The sequence below is a fragment of the Scleropages formosus genome, chromosome 6, assembly GCF_900964775.1.
Source record: "Scleropages formosus chromosome 6, fSclFor1.1, whole genome shotgun sequence".
Lineage (NCBI taxonomy): Eukaryota > Metazoa > Chordata > Actinopteri > Osteoglossiformes > Osteoglossidae > Scleropages > Scleropages formosus.
In genome coordinates this window covers 1,530,479-1,548,217 of record NC_041811.1, presented here as the reverse complement: position 1 = coordinate 1,548,217, position 17,739 = coordinate 1,530,479, and the positions used below count along the sequence as shown (strand labels likewise).

Here is a 17,739-nt window from a genome sequence, read left to right as displayed (position 1 = left end):
CTGTACAACATTCTTTTATCCTACTCAATTTCTGTCATGATTATCTAGTTTTTTTATTAATCAGCTGTATTAATTGACATTTTATATGAAACCTTTTATTAAAGATTCTTTAGTTCATATTTAATTATTTTTATTTTTTGTGTTATGTAAGTTCTATAGTGATCTCATTTTTGTTTAACCAGTTCACACACACACACACATTTTCAGAACCGCTTGTCCCATACGGGGTCACGGGGAACCGGAGCCTACCCGGTAACACAGGGCATAAGGCCGGAGGGGAAGGGGACACACCCAGGACGGGACGCCAGTCCGTCGCAAGGCACCCCAAGCGGGACTCGAACCCCAGACCCATCGGAGAGCAGGACTGTGGTCCAACCCACTGCGCCACCGCACCCCCCTTAACCAGTTCAATGGATAAATATTGTTTTATAACTATATGGTTTATTAAAAAAAAGTTTAGGTTTTATTGTCATGGTGAACAGAGTAGGTTGGACCAAAGTGCAAGATCCTTTATTCAGAAGCAAGGGATTAGACTTGTTTTCGTAATCAGGTGAATGGTCATTTGATCGTCAAACAGGACGGAGGCAAGGATAGGAAGTCATGGTTGGGGGACACGGCTGGTGGTCATTACTGAAGAGACATGGAGAATGATGAGGAACGAACACACACACACACACACAGAGTCTGAAACTGCTTGTCCCAAGTGCGGTTGTGGCAAACTGGAGCCCAACCCAGCAACACAAGATGCAAGGCTGGAGGGGGAGGGGATACACCCAGGACAGGGCACCACTCTGTTGCAAGGCACCCCAAGCAGGACTTCAACCCCAGACCCACCAGCGAGCAGGCCACAGCCAAACCCACTGTGCCACCATGCCCCCTGATGAGGAACAGGATGTGGGAAAAGCAAAGCAAGGTAGTTTGGAGAGTGCAGATGGGACAGTTGTCTCAAATGAGATTCTGCAACTGGGAAGAAGCTGAGAAGTGTTTTTATAGCTGAGTGCCCTGACTGAAGTGAGGTGCTTAATAGGAGCCAGGTTCTGCTGCTTGAGGTGCGAGCGTAGTCGTGACATTTACCTTCTTATCTTAGTATTTTTATGATTTCACTAAACACAGCACAGTAGTATATTTATCATTTTTTAGTTTCTATTTCGCCATTTTACCTTCATTTTCAGTTGCAAATCGGTCACTATTGCATGCATGCAGCTGTTAGCACTAGTGGACATATGACCAAGCGTAATTTTTATATTTAGAAATGTTTTTTCTTTATTTTTAAAATTTTTATACGCTATTTTTTCAGTCATATGTACGAACGATCGCAAGTCGCAAGTAGTGGAGAGGCTGTAATAAATTATTCCTCAAGATAACCACCATGGGGACGTTCAGTGTGTCCTATTGAACAATTCCTCCATAGTACCGCTAGGGGGAGGCACACACACACACACACACACACACACACACACACACACACACACACACACACACACACACACACACACATTTTCAGAACTGCTTGTCCCATATGGGGTCACGGGGAACCGGAGCCTACTCGGTAACACAGGGTGTAAGGCCGGAGGGGGAGGGGACACACCCAGGAAGGGATGCCAGTCCATCGCAAGGCACCCCAAGCGGGACTTGAACCCCAGACCTACCGGAGAGCAGGACTGTGGTCCAACCCACTGTGCCACCGCACCCCCTAGGGGGAGGCAGTGTGTACTAATAATCTCAGCATAAACTGTCATCACCTCACTGTGGTTTTTGTACAGTGACAGTCAACTCACTGGTGTAAAGACAACAGTACAGAATAAACAGTCTGCATAATTATAAATAGTCTGTCATTCACTACCTAAATAAATCACCCACTGAGTATGAATTCATACATTATATTATTTTTTCTTGTGTACTGTGAAGTATGTGTATCTGATACATAATTTCATGCATTTATATTATACTGGATCACCATGTGAATGTGCTATAAAAATAAACTGAATCAAACTAAAGTTTGGAGGTCAGCGCAGATTAGCACAGACACAGAAATTAAATTAATGTCGTGTAATCCACTGTTGTTCTGTTTTCTACAGAACAAACTGACTGTGAGAAGAAACAGTGATGAGATCATTAGTAGAGTGAAGAACATCAGTGCTATAGAAGATGCCCTGTGCTCAAAAGGCCACATCAGTGATGAGAAGCTCTCTGAGATTGAAACAGCTGAGAACTGTGAAGACAGAATGAGAAAACTGTACAGGAGTTTGGATTCAAGAGGAATCACTGCACTGTGCAGTGAACTACAGCTGCATGAACCTGAACTCTTCACACAGCTCAGTAAGAACTGCTGTGCTCCTTCTCTTTTGCACTCTGTGCTTTATGGATTGCCAGCTCCTGTTGCTTGAGTGACAGTTAAAAAGTTGAAAAACTTTTGTAGGCTTTGTTGGTTTTTTCCCATTATTACAGTCCATAGGTCCACAGAACCACCTTTAGATGGTCCTTACACCCAGGAAGTAGGTGCAATAGTGGACTGTGAACCTCTCCTTAGTGTTTCTTGTTCTTTATGTGTTAACGGGCACACAGACTTCACTCACTTCAATGTGAAGCTCAGTGAGCTCAGTCTTAGTGTTCAGTTGTGTGTGGTTTTCCCACTGTTCTACACCTCTTGTGTGTTCATACTGCACCTTTTAGATTCTACATTCTAGTTTTACTGCATTTGTTCACCTGGTTTCCCAGCACAGACTCTATTTTTCTATCATAGTAGTGTGATAGTACGGGGGCGCAGTGGGTTGGACCAGGTCCTGCTTTCCAGTGGGTCTGGGGTTCGAGTCCCGCTTGGGGTGCCTTGCGACAGACTGGCGTCCTGTCCTGGGTGTGTCCCCTCCCCCTCTGGCCTTACGCCCTGTGTTGCCAGGTCGGCTCCAGTTCCCTGTGACCCTGTATGGGACAAGCGGTTCAGAAAGTGTGTGTGTGTGTGAATGTAGTGTGATATTTTTAACTAGTTTGCTCCAGAATTTTTTTCCACACTGATGAAGTACCAAGTACCCAATCTGTTCCTTCTAAGTGCCCATTAAGTGGCCACTGAGTGTCATCTGTGTTCCCACTCACAACGGTGGTCCCCAAGAAGTTAAACTATCTGACCACAAACACTGCCTGACCAAAGTTTTCCAAAAAGGGGGGGGGGGGGGGGGGGGTTGCAGTAGGAGGCAACTTTAAATCAATGAGGGACAGAAGCAACAATGAAAATGCAGGAGTGAGCACCACTACAGACCAGGATGCTCAAGAATCCTAAGAGTACAGACTGAGTACAGGTATCCTGGAAAAATTACTATAATAAAAATAATCAGCTCCAGACTAGTCACATTTTTAGTACACATTGTATTGAAAGGCTGTTGGAACCCACACACACATTGTCTGAAACCGCTTGTCAAACAATGCATTTGGCAGACTGTACACAAGAGTCTGGAACAACAAGCACCTGAAGAAAGGCACAAAGATATACAGAGCTGTTGTACTGACCACCCTTCCGTATGGTTCCAAGTCGTGGGTCCCCTATTGTCACCACCTGTGACTCCTTGAGTGCTTCCACCAGTGCTGCCTCCGCACCATCCTCAACATCCACCGGAATGACTTCATCACCAACACTGAAGTCCTCGAACAGGCGAAGGTCACCAGCGTAGAGGTCATGCTGATGAAGACGCAGCTGCGCTGGGCAGGGCGCATCTCCAGGATGGAGGATCATCACCTGTCCAAGATTGTGCTATATGGCGAACTCACCTCCGGCCACCGCGACAGAGGGGTACTGAAGAAGAAACAGCAAGTGGCGGTAATGAAATACTAAGCACACATGGGCCAGAGGATCCAGTGAGCAAGGGTAATGTGGCAGCAGATAGGTGGGCGAAACAGGCTGGATTATCTCCTCAGGCCCCAGTTATAAGACTGATGGTAGTTCAGGATGACCAAAGTGCAAAGCCTAATGACGCGTTCTTAATTCAGTTAGGTGTGCCAATGACAGAGAGACGACAGTGGATGCGAAGAGGAGCTTTTGGAAAGGATGGAATCATCCGACAAACCACAAATAATAAACTTTTTCTTCCTCGCAATGCTTATCCGGGAATGGCTAAGGCAGCTCATGGCCTGGACCATGCCTTGCGAGATGCCATGGTGACAACAGTGTCCTGTCACTGGGAAACTCCAGGATTTACCACCTATGAACTGGCGTACTGTCAGAAATGTGTAGTATGCATGAAATATAACACTGTTGTTCCTATCACCGCCAGAGCAGTGGAATGGTCGAGCGAGCTGATCAAACTGTCAAAATTAAGTTGGCCAAGGTGTGTGAAGAAACTGGGTTGCCCTGGCCTGACGCACTGCCTATAGTTTTAAGAATGCAGCACAGGAGGACTCACAGACAGCTGGGAGTAACTCCTTTTGAGGTTCTGGCAGGTTGTCCAATGTGACCCCCATTCCAGGTGGTCGTGTAATGTTAGAAACTGTGGATGCTGATTTGTTGTCCTATCTTACAGGACTGAGAAGGTGACTGAGTGCAGTCCACCAACAGGTTCGAGATTGCTGGAGGACGCTGGGCACCAGTGCTGACTCGCTAACTGTGCTGACACCGAGTGAGTAGGTCCTGGTCCGTGACTTGCGGAGAAAGCACTGGAACCAACCGCGGTGGAGAGGCCCTACCAAGTGTTGCTGTCTACCCCACAGACTGTTAAGATCGAAAGCTTTGAGTCTTGGACTCATCTGTCACATTGTAGGAGAATGACCACCCCGGTGCCATCATGACTCTGGTGGTTCTCCTTTGGACTTGTCTGTGCCTGACCACAGTGGGAGTTGACATTGACCACCATTTGTATGACAAAGAACTTCATACAATTAACACCTTCCCAGCTCTGAGCAAGGGATTTGCAGCAGTGGGCAACAGTAGTGGCTGTTGGGTGTGCCCCCACATCCCATTCGCTGCGGTAGCCAGTCCACCTTTGTTCCCCTTTCCTTCAGGCATTATTGGAAGTGTGTTTCTTTTATTGTTATGTTGCATTACCTGTGTGAAAGGTATGACTACAAGAATTGCCTCCTCCGTTAAGCCTGTGAACGCTATGGCATTGCCATAAGGGGCAGCTGTTCACAAAGAGCTCTTGGTGCCGGGGGTCAGATAAACTCAGTGCCCAGTGGCACCCAGGGAACACCCTGGCCAAAGAAAATACTGAAAAACAGTTATTTCTCACCAGTGTAAAAAGGGATCAGCTGAGATTTCACAGTTTTTGCACATTAAGAAATAATTTATTGCATCAGTTTAACTTATTTCTCAGTATTTCTTAACTGTTTTCATGATTACTGTTTTGCGAACTATATTAAGGTTTCCTGTTTAGCACAGAGAGGGGGTGCGGTGGCGCAGTGGGTTGGACCACAGTCCTCCTCTCCGGTGGGTCTGGGGTTCGAGTTCCGCTTGGGGTGCCTTGCGATGGACTGGCGTCCCGTCCTGGGTGTGTCCCCTTCCCCCTCCGGCCTTACGCCCTGTGTTGCCGGGTAGGCTCCGGTTTCCCGTGACCCCGTATGGGATGAGGGGTTCTGAAAATGTGTGTGTGTGTGTGTGTGTTTAGCACAGTGTACTGAAAAGGAGAAGAAAACGGGTGGACCGGAATTTTGTCACAAAGGATGTGGTTTTACGCTCCTCAGTGTTCAGCGCCTTCAGTGACAGTGCGGACAGGAACCCTGTAAAACGCATGCACACATGAACACACAGAGGTAAGAGGACAGCAGTTACTGGGTCAGATAGAGATCCAGAAAAACAGCCGCATGCAATTAAAAGTAGAGTTAATGCAGCTTGTGATGTTGCCTGATTTATTTGACTTTTTATTGTGCAAATACAGTCATTTTTAGTTTTACTTTCATTTTCTGTGGTTTCTAAAGCATTGTGTGTGTGTGTCTGAATCTCCTCTGCAGCATTAATGCCTTTTGTCACTTTATTGTACGTTATGTTTTAAAGACAGAAAGGCATGCTGATGTTTCTATCAAACTGTTACTGTAATACCAGCTACAATACCAGTATCTTTCAAAATCACTTTCTTCTCTGAAAATGTAAATGTCCACATTGAACCAAGTTCAGAATTATCGCTCATGAATCTGCCCTTAAGAGTATATATCTGACATTTTGACGTCCTCCTTCTAGGAGGAGACTTGGGGGCGTTTGCTGAACACTGTAATACACACAGAAAGTAGCTGTGATACTTTATAATATTTTATGGTTCATTTCTAGCCCCTACGCAATTTGTTCCCATGTGTAGTTGGATGTTTGGGGTGGAAAATAGTTATATAAATATGCAGAGGGTTATGGTTTTGTAACGTGACGTTTTTGTTATTCCTATATTATATTGTACGTTTTTTTTTTTTTGGTGTTTATTGGTGGTAGAAATGTCATTTAGGGACTGCCTAATCGGTGCTGGCGGGGAAAGTGTTCGCGACCTTGTGGGGCGGGATATTCCGAGAAAGAAGGGGAAGAAAAGGGGTAGGAAATAGGAAGAGAGTTGGAACACCACTTGGGGAGAACGCAGAGTTTTTTTGAGACCGGGCTAAGAGAACGAGCTGTTTGTGTTCGTTCTCGCTCGGGTGTTTCGATAAACTACGCGAGCATAACAACCAGCGGGCGTGCAGTGAGTCAGTTGGTTTTGAGTAGTTTAAGGGAAAGAGGGGGAACGGAGCACGTGTGTGGGAGACACCGCGTTGCCCCTAGTTTTTTTTTTTTTTCCGGAGTTGTGGGGCAGTGGAAGTGTTAGGGTTTGGCCAGCGCGACTGGACCCGGAGAGAGAGTGTCGCCACCGTGAGTAACGGCGGGGAATTTCCCTCGGCGGTGGACAAGGAGCTCCAGAATAAAGCGCGCCAACGAACGAGACGGTACCAGAGACTGAGTCATAATAAAAAATAAAAAAAGCCGGGCACAAAAAAGTGTTCGTTTTCGTTGGTGTGAATACGGTAATGTTATATTTGTGTGGACGTTTTCTATTAAATGTTTGTTGGGTTTATTTCACCTGAATGTTGTGACAGTCCCTGTGGGTGTGAATCATGTTTTTTTTGGGGAAAGGAAAAGGGGCTGAGGTTGCTAAGTGTGATGCATGGCATGCCATGGGAGGTTTGTACTCACACAGTATAACAGTATAGCTGCACGACACTAACTGGGCCTCTCCTCACGCTAGCGAGAGTCATACCCCGCGATTGGGGAAGCAACAGTACATGCATCCCAAAGTTGTGTTGTAGAAACCACCGATTCACCTCCCCTGCTAGTAATGTTAAAAAAACATCAGAATTGAGTGGGTGGCTACACTTACTTATTTCAACTAAAAAGAATAAATTATGATGAGCCTGTAACACCATTCTTAATTACACACACACACAATTTTGGAACCACTTGTCCCATACGGGGTCGCGGAGCCCACCCGGCAACACAGGGCGTAAGGCCGGAGGGGGAGGGGACACACCCAGGACAGAGCACCAGTCTGCCACAAGGCACCCCAAGTGGGACTCGAACCCCAGACGCACTAGAGAGCAGGACCCGGTCCAACCCACTGCGCCACCGCACCCCCCACTCATTCTTAATTTGTAATAAGAAAATTACAATTTCAATTCAAATAAATTAAAATTGTGATTAAAATTCTACACTGGGGGCAGCAGGTGGTCTAGTAATTAGAGTTGTCTTGCACTCAAAGAACTCATGTTCTGCCCTTGACCAAGGTACTTCTAAAAAGATACGAAAATTACCGTGCTGTATAAATGAGTCAGTCAGTGTAAGTAGCTTAATTTTAAGTTGCTTGGAAGGAAAGCATCAGAAAAATAAATGTAAATGTCTTAAGTTGTAATTAGTCATAGGTGTAATGGTAACTGTTATCCTTGTATCTCAAGGTCCTGAGTTTAATTTCCGGCTCCGGCTGTAACACTCCCGAGCAGGAGAAGTATCCATCCTCTTGGACTTTCTCTTTCATTGTTTCCCAGCACTGTATCACAATGGATTCAATTGGGTTTTGCACACTGATCAACAGAAAGATCAGAATCAGAATGAGCCTTATTGCCAAGTATGTTCACACATACAAGGAATTTGTCTTGGTGACAGAAACTTCCACAGCACAGACAGAATGACAGTGACAAGACACAGATGAGAAGATAGAATATGTGAATAAGCGATAAAAAATATATAAAAAAATATAAAGTACACAATATACAAAAATAGTCACTAGACATATGTATGTACAGGTGTGTTCTATACAAATGTGAGGGAATGTAAGAGATATGATGTGATAAATAAATATAAATAGCATTGTTTATTGCACTAATTTACTCTTTAGGGGGGATTTAGCTATTCATGAGGTAGATGGCCTGAGGAGAGAATCTTTTCTTGTGCCTGGCTGTCCTGGTGCTCAGTGCTCTGTAGCGCCGGCCAGATGGCAAAGGTTCGAAGAGGAAGTGGCCTGTATGTGAGGGGTCTAGAATGATTTTGCTAGCCCTTTTACTTACTCTGGACGAGTACAGTTCTTGGAGAGCTGGGGGGGGGGGATGTGCCGATGATGCCGTTTAATTTGACAGTGAAAACCTTTCTGCAAATTGTAATTTTAAATTAATGACAAATATCAAATGCCCCATTACTATGAATCAGGGTTAGGGGGTGCGGTGGCGCAGTGGGTTGGACCGGGTCCTGCTCCACAGATTGTTAAAGAATTTCTTTAGAAAGTTTACATCATGGTGACAAAGGAACATGCTAAGGAAATCTGTGGCAAGGTTCTTGAGAAGTACCAATCAAGTGAATGATTTAAGACAATTGCCAAGGCACTGAGTATCCCTAGGATTATAGATAAGTCGATCATAAAAATGGAAGGAATATGCCTAGAACTGGCTGCCCTCAGAAACTAACTTTTTAAACTAACTCAAAAACTCACTTCATTCCTATTCTTTGGGAAGCCCCCAAGAAGCCTATATAAACACCAAGGGACTTCCAGTCTCCATGGCAGAAACAGGAGAAACCATGCATACTGCAGTATTTGCTCGGGTCCTTCCCTAGCATCAGCTTTATGGGACAGTGGCAAGATTCGGTGCCATGAGATCAAAATTTAGCTTTTTGCCCCTTAATCTAAATATTATTATTTGTTTTAAGTGAGGTGGCGCAGTGGGTTGGACCGGGTCCTGCTTTCCAGTGGGTCTGGGGTTTGAGTCCTGCTTGGGGTGCCTTGCGATGGACTGGCATCCTGTCCTGGGTGTGTCCCCTCCCCCTCCGGCCTTACGTCCTGTGTTGCTGGGTAGGCTCCGGTTCCCCATGACCCCGTATGGGACAAGTGGTTCTGAAAGTGTGTGTGTGTGTGTGTGTGTGTGTGTGTGTGTGTGTGTGTGTGTGTGTGTGTGTGTGTGTGTGTGTTTTAAGAGATTACCAGAAACACAACATCCCTACTGTGAAGCGTGGTGGTGGCAGCATCATGCTGTGGGGACTTTTCTCCACAGCTGGGCCTGATCTGCTTGTTAAAATACTCGTAAAATGAATGCAGAAATGCAGGGAAATTCTGGAGAAACGCTGCAGTCAACAAGAGAGCTGAGATTCGAGAGATGATTTATTTTCAAATGAAATCCATTGAGATTCAACAATAAAAACAATAAAACAAGAAAACATCCAAGCAGGGGTGAATACCCTTTACAGATAGTGTACCCGAAACTGCACCAGTGCAAATTACCCTGCTGTCTGAATGGGTAAATCAGTGTAATTAGTTACCTTAGTGAAGAAACCCAACATTATAAGCTACCTTGGTAAAAAGGGGTTAGATAAATGAAGAAATGTCAATCTCCTCTCAAACAACATTTTCAGTTTTCAGAAAATTTCTTGTCCTGTGTTGTTTCTCTCTTATTCGTTATCGCTTGTGCAGGTTACCTTTAGCTTATTATTGTTTAGCTTATTACTTTATGAAAGAAATCTGCTGAGCTGTGAAATACAGCATAACTTGTCAGGATGTCGCTCTTTGCAGATCAGAGGCCGAAGCCTGAAGTTCTCGCATGATGGATCTGCAGACAGTCATTTGTGTTTTTGCTGGTGAGTTGCGTGTTTTGTGATGATTTGTCAGTTGTCATCTGTGTGTGAGATTGGATGGCTGAAGTGGCATCTGCGCAGAAGGTGGCAGATTTTTTGCTGTGATATATGATACATGGTCTATGGAATATGGTCCCACTGCCATCGTGGCTTGTAGCCCACTGAATATGGCCATAATATATCTACATGGATCATAGGTCTGTTCTCTCTGAGTCCCATTTAGATGTTGCGCTTTAACAGAAAAACTGATCAGTTCAGGGTCCTTTCTGTTTCTCTCAGTGAGGGTCCCGGTAGTAGCAGGCGAGATGGGCTGCAAATTTCTGTCTCTAGCCTCAGTCTCCAGCTCCTCCTGGAGGATCTAAGGGCTTTTCCAGGTGAGCCCTGAGGTATAATCGCTCCAGGCTGTCCAGGGTCTTCCCTGGGAGTCTCTTTCCAGTGGGATGTCCCCAGTTTAACTCCAGCGGGTGCTGACCGGGGCTTCTTACGGCGAGTTCGATGCGTGTGATCCTCTCAATGCTCCTCTTGAGCAGAGACTCTCTCGGATCACCACACTTCTCATTCCTGTCATGGAGCAGAGAGAAAGGTTCTGCAGAGCTTCCTTAAATTCCTGTGGAAATCACCTGACTGCAAGAATAAAAAAAAAAAAAAAAAAACATTTGAGAGGCTGGGGGAGGAGGAAGTGTGGGCTTATAGTAAGTGAATTGTGGAAATTTGCCACTTTCTGTTCCATTTTAGCCTTCACTCAGCCTTTGACTGAAAAAGGCACAGGCTTTGAGTCTCTAGAAACTAGATGTGCTGTCCAAGAAATTGCCCTTGTTTTTCCTAAACTACCTTCCCAGACATCTGCATTCCCCTATGCAATCCTTCATTTCCTTATTAAAAATAATAACGGCCACATGGCTCTTTCCACTCGTGATAATAGTGCACCCTGTGGTAGTGAGATCACGACCAGGAGTGCTAAGCGTGGGGAAAACACCACGGGCCAGTGGGCTGAACTAAGTCCAGGTTCATCTGTTCATCTGATGCTCCACATCTAAGGGAGTCTACGGAGGGCTCCGTGTGGAACCGTTCTAGTCCAAGAACATGATGCCTCCTTGTTCCACCGGTGATACAAACGTGATTTTGTATATGCTGAAAAGATAGCACCCAGATATACGCTTAGGAGTTCATGAACGTCTGGGTGAAGTCAGACATCTTCCTTGGTCTCCTGTGTCATCATGAACCTCTTCTGGGAAGATGGTGCTCAGAATGTGGAATAGATTTCCAACCAGTTCGTCCTGGATGGATGGTCCAAAACCCCACACAGGCTGGGTCAATGTACTGTTGTGTATGTGTTGTAAAATACTCATGATTTGTGGTCATCAGTGAATGTCCTTAAGTGACGCACGGTATCATGGTGTAAGAAGTCTGCATCGTTGAGCACTTGCATTTATTCATTTAGCAGACACTTTTTCCTCAAAGAGGCTTCCAGTGAACACTGTGATGTAGTATCAGTTTATGCCTTTTCACCCAAGGTGACTTCAGTGCTAGACACACTACGTACAATGCATCACTCAGCTGCACAACAGTGGAACACTCTCTCATACAATCACACACACAACGGGTAACTTAAAGTCACCAATTCACTTGGAACACACATGTCTTCGGACAGTGGGAGGAAACCAGAGCACTCAGAAACAATGAGCAGGGAACAAACCCACATCCTCTTGCACCACCCAGTGCTACTTGCTGTGCCACCGTTTCAAACCCAGGACAGCAACGTGACAAGGGTCCATCACTCTCCCCAGCATTTCTCCCGGTGACTTTTGCTTCGCGACCTGTGATGACGTCCCTGAAAGGCGTCGCCGTCCTGCCCTGCACTGGGACTCCCTACAACAGCTCTAGCACTGACCAGCCAGTTGTCAGGTGGACCACGTCCATTGGCCAGCTGGTTGCCAAGGTGTTCCAGGAGAAGCTCACAGTGGGAATGGGGTACGAGAGCAGAGTGTGGCTCTCCAAGGAAGGCATGGAGAAGGGAGACTACTCTCTCACCATCTCCCCCATTGTGTACAATGACAATGGTGTGTACCACTGCAGAAGATGGGCTCAGCCTCTTCATGAAGTCATACTAGAGGTGTTTGGTAAGACTGTGTCCCTTCAGCCATCATCTCCATCAGTGACCTCACACATACCATACTATCACCTGACAGGCAGGAGAGCTTTTTCACACAGATACAACTTCCCTGTTGAGGCACAAAGAAGATGCTGTAAGTCAAATTGAATAATGTGTCTTCTTTGCATTTCCAAACTGTTGTTGTTAGGTGTCGTCGAGTTGATGTCGACTCATGGTAACTCTATTCATAGTTGTGCTGAAAAGCGTCCAGTCTTCCGCCAACTGGCTAAGACTTTAATTTCCAAGTTATTGAACCCAGTTCCTCACATCATGAGCTCCACCTGGAGCACAAGTCTCTAGGTAACTCCAAAGTCACTTTTTATCGCTAAATCACAACCAAAGCTTTATAATATAGCTGGCACTCCATTTATTTTTGCATTGTGTTGTATGAAAAGGTAAAATAAATAAGTAACACTCTGAAAGACCTTCTTGTATTAACATTTTTATTACCCTTTATTACCACATTGAAATTAAAACTGACAATAAAAATCTGTCATCCCTGCAAATGACCATTGAACATCAGCACTGAAACATGTTCACGGTCACTCAGGAACACCAGGCATCAGCTGTAAACACTGTGGAAGTGAATTGAGTTAAGGAGGCCCCACACTCCAGCCATCTATTAGTTTGGAGGGTAAACACAGCTTGTGTCTGATCCCATAAGACAGAAAATTAAGAAAAATCGAAGTGGAAAATGATTTTTTTTTAACCTTCTAATATTCGTAACACAAGGAGCCAGTGTACAGTAAAAATATTGCAATGCTGATTGGTTCCCTGTTTTCGTTTCCATTTATTCTCTTTCTTCTCTCCCACTGCCACGTTGGCCCTCAGACAGGGAAATGACCGCACTGGTTGGGGACCCGGTCACTCTCCCCTGCTATGCCAATGTCAAGAAACAGGCAAATTATAGCCACGTTACTCTCCACTGGGAAAAAGATGGAGAGGATGTGCTGCGCTTGCAGTATGGCTTATTGTCTTTGGGCTCCGGGTTCGAGAACAGGGTCAGTGTGTCTCCAGACTGGGTCCTCCAGGGTGACCTGTCACTGGCCTTCAGCAGGACACATTTGTCAGACACAGGACCTTATCAATGCTTCTTCAGCAAGGACAAAGGGACACCGGATGGGATCATCCTCACTGTTGAAGGTGGAATATGATTTAAAGCTTGTTTTCATTTCATATTCTATTCATTTATATTATATTTATGTATTTTCATTACATGTAGTTAAATAAAAAATGGGTCCCCAGAGTTACTGAGTTGTTAGCTAACAGGACCCTGACGTTAGTTTTTTTCAGGAAATAATGACATTGGTCATTTTTTGGAGTCAGCACTGAAAGTCTGATGCTCACAGACCTTTCAGAAGTGTATTACATTCATGAAGTGGGGTCAGTGGGTAAACCATAAATCCACAATCAAACTCCAAGTCCTTGTGAACTAGCAACATGGAATGAAAACCCATCAAAGTTTTTGGTAGAATAAGTTGTGCTGATGACCTGCATGGATGGACTGATGTGTTGCTGTTGTTAGCCTGCTTAGAAATTACCTCATCTCTTAACTTCATGAGGAACATCTGACTGATGCTATGGAAGGACATGATATGACACATTGATACTTCTCATTTATGAACATTTTGTGATGTCTACAGCAGCTCTGACACAATACCAGGTGCTGCTGTTGTTAAGCACTCCACCATCTTCTTCTCAGCTGATGGCCTCCATCTGTCTTCCCTCAGCCCGTCAGTCCAACGAAACCATCCAGTCCTCTGAGGAACTCCTTCTGTCACTCTACAGTACAGAACCAGTCCACGTTCTGTTCACTTCAGACGGGGGTTCCACCAGAATGTCTGTGTGTACAGTGGAGGGAGGCTCCCTAGACTGCAGCCCTCAGTACCAACCTAGAACATCCGTCCAGAACTCAACGCTCACTCTAAAATATACCACCCCACATGACAGTGGTGTCTACAGAGTCATGGACCAGAGGACGAACAAAACCATCCACACTGTGTTCGTCACTGTTACTGGTTTTCGTCCTTTAGGTATTGATCGTTTTCTTGCTTGCGGTTTGCTTCTGATGTTTTCGTTCATGCTGCCATTAAATAGTATTGGACTATGTCTTCTTTCTCTACAGTGGTCATCATGGTGCTCATCCTGGGCCTGGGGCTTTTCGTTCAGCAGATGACCATGTTTACATGGCTGGTGATACGATGGTGCAGGACAGCAAAGACGCTGGAAGATGAGAAGAAGAAAAGGCACATTTTTAGACTGATGCTGCTGCTGCTGGTGCTACTGGTGGTGTTGATGCTGCTAGGGTTTTCAACTTGGATGATTTTAACACCTAAGCAGAAAGGATTGAATTTCATGCTGGGCCTGTGGCTGGGGCTCTTTATGCTTCTGCCGACAATGTTAATTCTGATGATGGTGCGATGGCGCAGTCGAGAGATGACGTTAGTAGGTAAACTGAAGGAGATGCTGCTGGTGCTGTTGGTGCTGCTGGTGCTGGTGCTACTGGTGTTGCTGGGGATTTCAGTCTGGATAATAGAAACACCAGGGCATCACAGGCTCGGTTTGATGCTTGTCCTGCTGTTGGGGATGTTCATGCTGCTGCCGACAGTGGTAACAGTGGTGATGATATGGAAAGCCACAATGCTATACTCAGGCCAAGATAAGAGAATTAAGCATAGGCTACTGGTGGTGCTCATGTTGGTGGTGCCACTTGAGCTGCTGGGGTTGATACTCTCGGTTGTGATGATGGTAATGGCAGTACAGGGCAGGCTGAGTTCGGAGTTGGGACTAGGGCTGGGCATGGGGCTAACACTGGGAGTGGGCTTGATCCTGGTAGTCCTGCTCTGCCTGTTATACAATCGGTCGAGGTCAAATAACTTGGGATCTCGAGACTCCACAGATCATACTTCTTTCAGTTTCAGTACAACAAATGTTGACAGCTCTCATAGGTCAGGTATGGAGACCATACCACTGAACAGACTTGGAGGCAACCACCACCAAGAGCACTCCACCATCTGGTCCCGATATGAAGGGGTCGAAGATGTGGACCATCACAATCCTTCTGTCAATCCTGCACAAAGTGTCCACATATTACCGGTGCATAATGGAATGGATGGCTCTCTCTGATGACATCTTCTAAGTCTTCCAGGAGTCCCCATTGATCATCAGAGTTAAACCAAAACACGATAATGGTCTGATCTGCTGCTTGCAGACAGCTCCGTTAACTAAGTTCCCAAGTGAAAAGAACACACTTGGGAAAGCTGCTGTTATCCCAGTTCCACCACCAGAAACAAAGAGTGTTTCTTATGGACTATGTCCCTTCTGTCTCCATCCTTTGCTGTAGAAATAGTCATCATCCTGGGAGCTGCAGACACCTTTGGAAGACTAACTGACAAAACTAGAAAATAAAATATTGTGTTTCATCTTGCAGGGACAGCAGTCAAGCCATCCCAGACCCAGTGTCTTATCGCTCCTGTGGCTAGTCAAAAATAAAATAATAGCCAGCGAAGGCAGAGCTTCCCCCTCATGACAGCAACTGACAGGCCACTGTTTAACATGCCTTGGATCTCACTCAACCCCCAGCCAAACTGACTAATACAGCACTTAGATGTGAGCCAAACGACCCTAGCAGTGATATGCCAGCAGTAAAAATTTTACTGTTAGTTTTGAGGCCATTGTGGCCAGGTTTTCTTCACTGGGCACTTTTGTGGGGTGCCTGGCTAAGAAAGAGTCAAGTACTCTTGGTCACATGGACAATGTACAGAACTTCTTGACAGTGACTTGGAGAAAGAGAAGATGCAAGAGGGAGGTTGGGTCAGCCACTGATGCTGCACTTTGGGAGCCAGTTTTGACTGCAACTCCCCAGAACTGCCAAGAAGATCCCCCTCTTCCTTACTTGTACCCGAACATATTGGTTTATTGGTTATTGATCTCTCCTGGGTGGGGTCTCCCCCTAGGTTCCATTTGTCAGGGCCTGGGTAGGAGTCCCACCTGGCAGCTGATTTTTCCTAGGAAAAAAGTTTGATTGTTGATTTTAATGTTTTAATAGTATTTGCTATTTAATAATTCTTTAAAAATCTGTTTTGGGTTATTATGTGGTATATATGTGTGTTTTAATATAATTTGAAATAATAGAGTAATGTTGGAGTGTTCATTTTTAAGATGACTCTTGGGTACTTAGAGGTTATTCACAATTTTTTACCATTTTTCGTAAAAACACTTTTAAAGGTAAAGGATTTTAAAGTCCCAAGTTTTTTTCTGAATGTGGTCATTTGTAATTGTTTTCACCTATGATGATTTTCACTGGAAGGGAGTGGGGTGGCAGAGTGGGTTTGGCCTGTGTCTCCCCTCTGGTGGGTCTAGGGTTCAAGTCCTGCTTGGGGTGCCTTATGATGGACTTGCATCCCGTCCTGGGTATCTCCCCTCCGCCCTCTAGCCTTATGCCCTGTGTTGCTGGGTTAGGCTCCGGCTTGCCGCAACCCTGCTTGGGACAAGCAGCTTCAGTCAATGTGTATGTGTGTGTGTGTGTGTTTTTCACTGTCTGTATTTGGACAGACAGGTTTATATGCAGGTGAGTGAATAATCTCTATCATTTCTATGATGAGAAAGATTTTACTGAAGTGGAGGTGTTGCAGTGTCTTAAATTTTGGAGTGTTTTTTAACTTTATGGAATTTAATAAACTTTGCGGAAAAAAATCTGGTAAGTACCAGTGTTAGATAGCATATAGCCAGTTGCAAAGAAGTAGCTTTTAAGTCAGTGCTTACTGGTCTCTCACTGTCATCCTAAAGCACCTGCCTAGATAACTGCCAAGTCAGCAAAACACCTTACACCTACTTATTTAGCTGATGATTACAATTTTTACCCCTTTACAGAGCTAGGTAATTTTACTGCAGCAATTTAGGATAAATACCTTGCTCAATATGGGATTTGAACCTGCGTTCTTCAGATCCAGCTCTAACCCTACACTACCAGCAGACTGTGGTTTGATGACAAATTATTGAAAAAACACACAATGTGGTATGAATGTGAGACATAAAACTGCATATTTAAGCTACTGGAATTGCCATGGGTTTAGAATATTAAAAGTATAATTAGAACCAAAATAACTGTCATGTCCACGCCCACAATTCAGCCGACAACACCTGACTCTGCTCCAGCACCTGATTAACCGCTCACCCTTTAAAAGACCCTCCTCAGCTCCCATACCTTTGCGGAATCTCGTCAGAGATAACCGCCCTTCCCTGTGACTCCTTGCTCATATGCATCTCCAGTTCTCAGTTCATGTTCTCCGGTTTTTACCCCTAGCTTTGTTTCTTGACCATGTCCACGGATCTTCGTTTCAACTCCGACCGCCGTTCGACCGACTCTTCGCTTCGCCTCCTGGCCTCGACCATGGATTCCTGCTCTGACCCTGACTGCCGATCGACAAACCCTCCGCCTGTCCCCGATACTGAGAACTTGCCTGATCCTCTGACTCCAGACGAACGACTCTGCACTTCGGTCTTTCCGTCCCAGTTCTCTCGGCCTGTCATGACAATAAAATGA

At 45.3% G+C, this 17,739-nt stretch overlaps 1 protein-coding gene across 3 annotated transcripts; it reads left to right on the top strand.

Annotated features, from left to right (window-relative positions):
• Window positions 1-5,671: 5,671 nt before the first annotated feature.
• On the top strand, window positions 5,672-16,162 carry LOC108932025 (uncharacterized). Of its 3 annotated transcripts, none has more exons than XM_018748165.2 (6): window positions 5,672-5,733; window positions 9,981-10,045; window positions 11,830-12,162; window positions 13,026-13,337; window positions 13,925-14,227; window positions 14,320-16,162. In XM_018748165.2, the coding sequence occupies exons 2-6, from the start codon at window positions 10,009-10,011 to the stop codon at window positions 15,318-15,320; spliced, it is 1,986 nt and encodes a 661-aa protein (XP_018603681.2). In that variant the 5' UTR covers window positions 5,672-5,733; window positions 9,981-10,008; the 3' UTR covers window positions 15,321-16,162. The 3 variants fall into 3 exon arrangements, with proteins under 3 accessions (XP_018603681.2, XP_018603682.2, XP_018603683.2); XM_018748166.2 differs by lacking the exon at window positions 5,672-5,733 and adding an exon at window positions 6,924-6,957; XM_018748167.2 differs by lacking the exons at window positions 5,672-5,733; window positions 9,981-10,045 and having other exon boundaries at window positions 12,094-12,494.
• The last annotated feature ends 1,577 nt before the right edge of the window (window positions 16,163-17,739 follow it).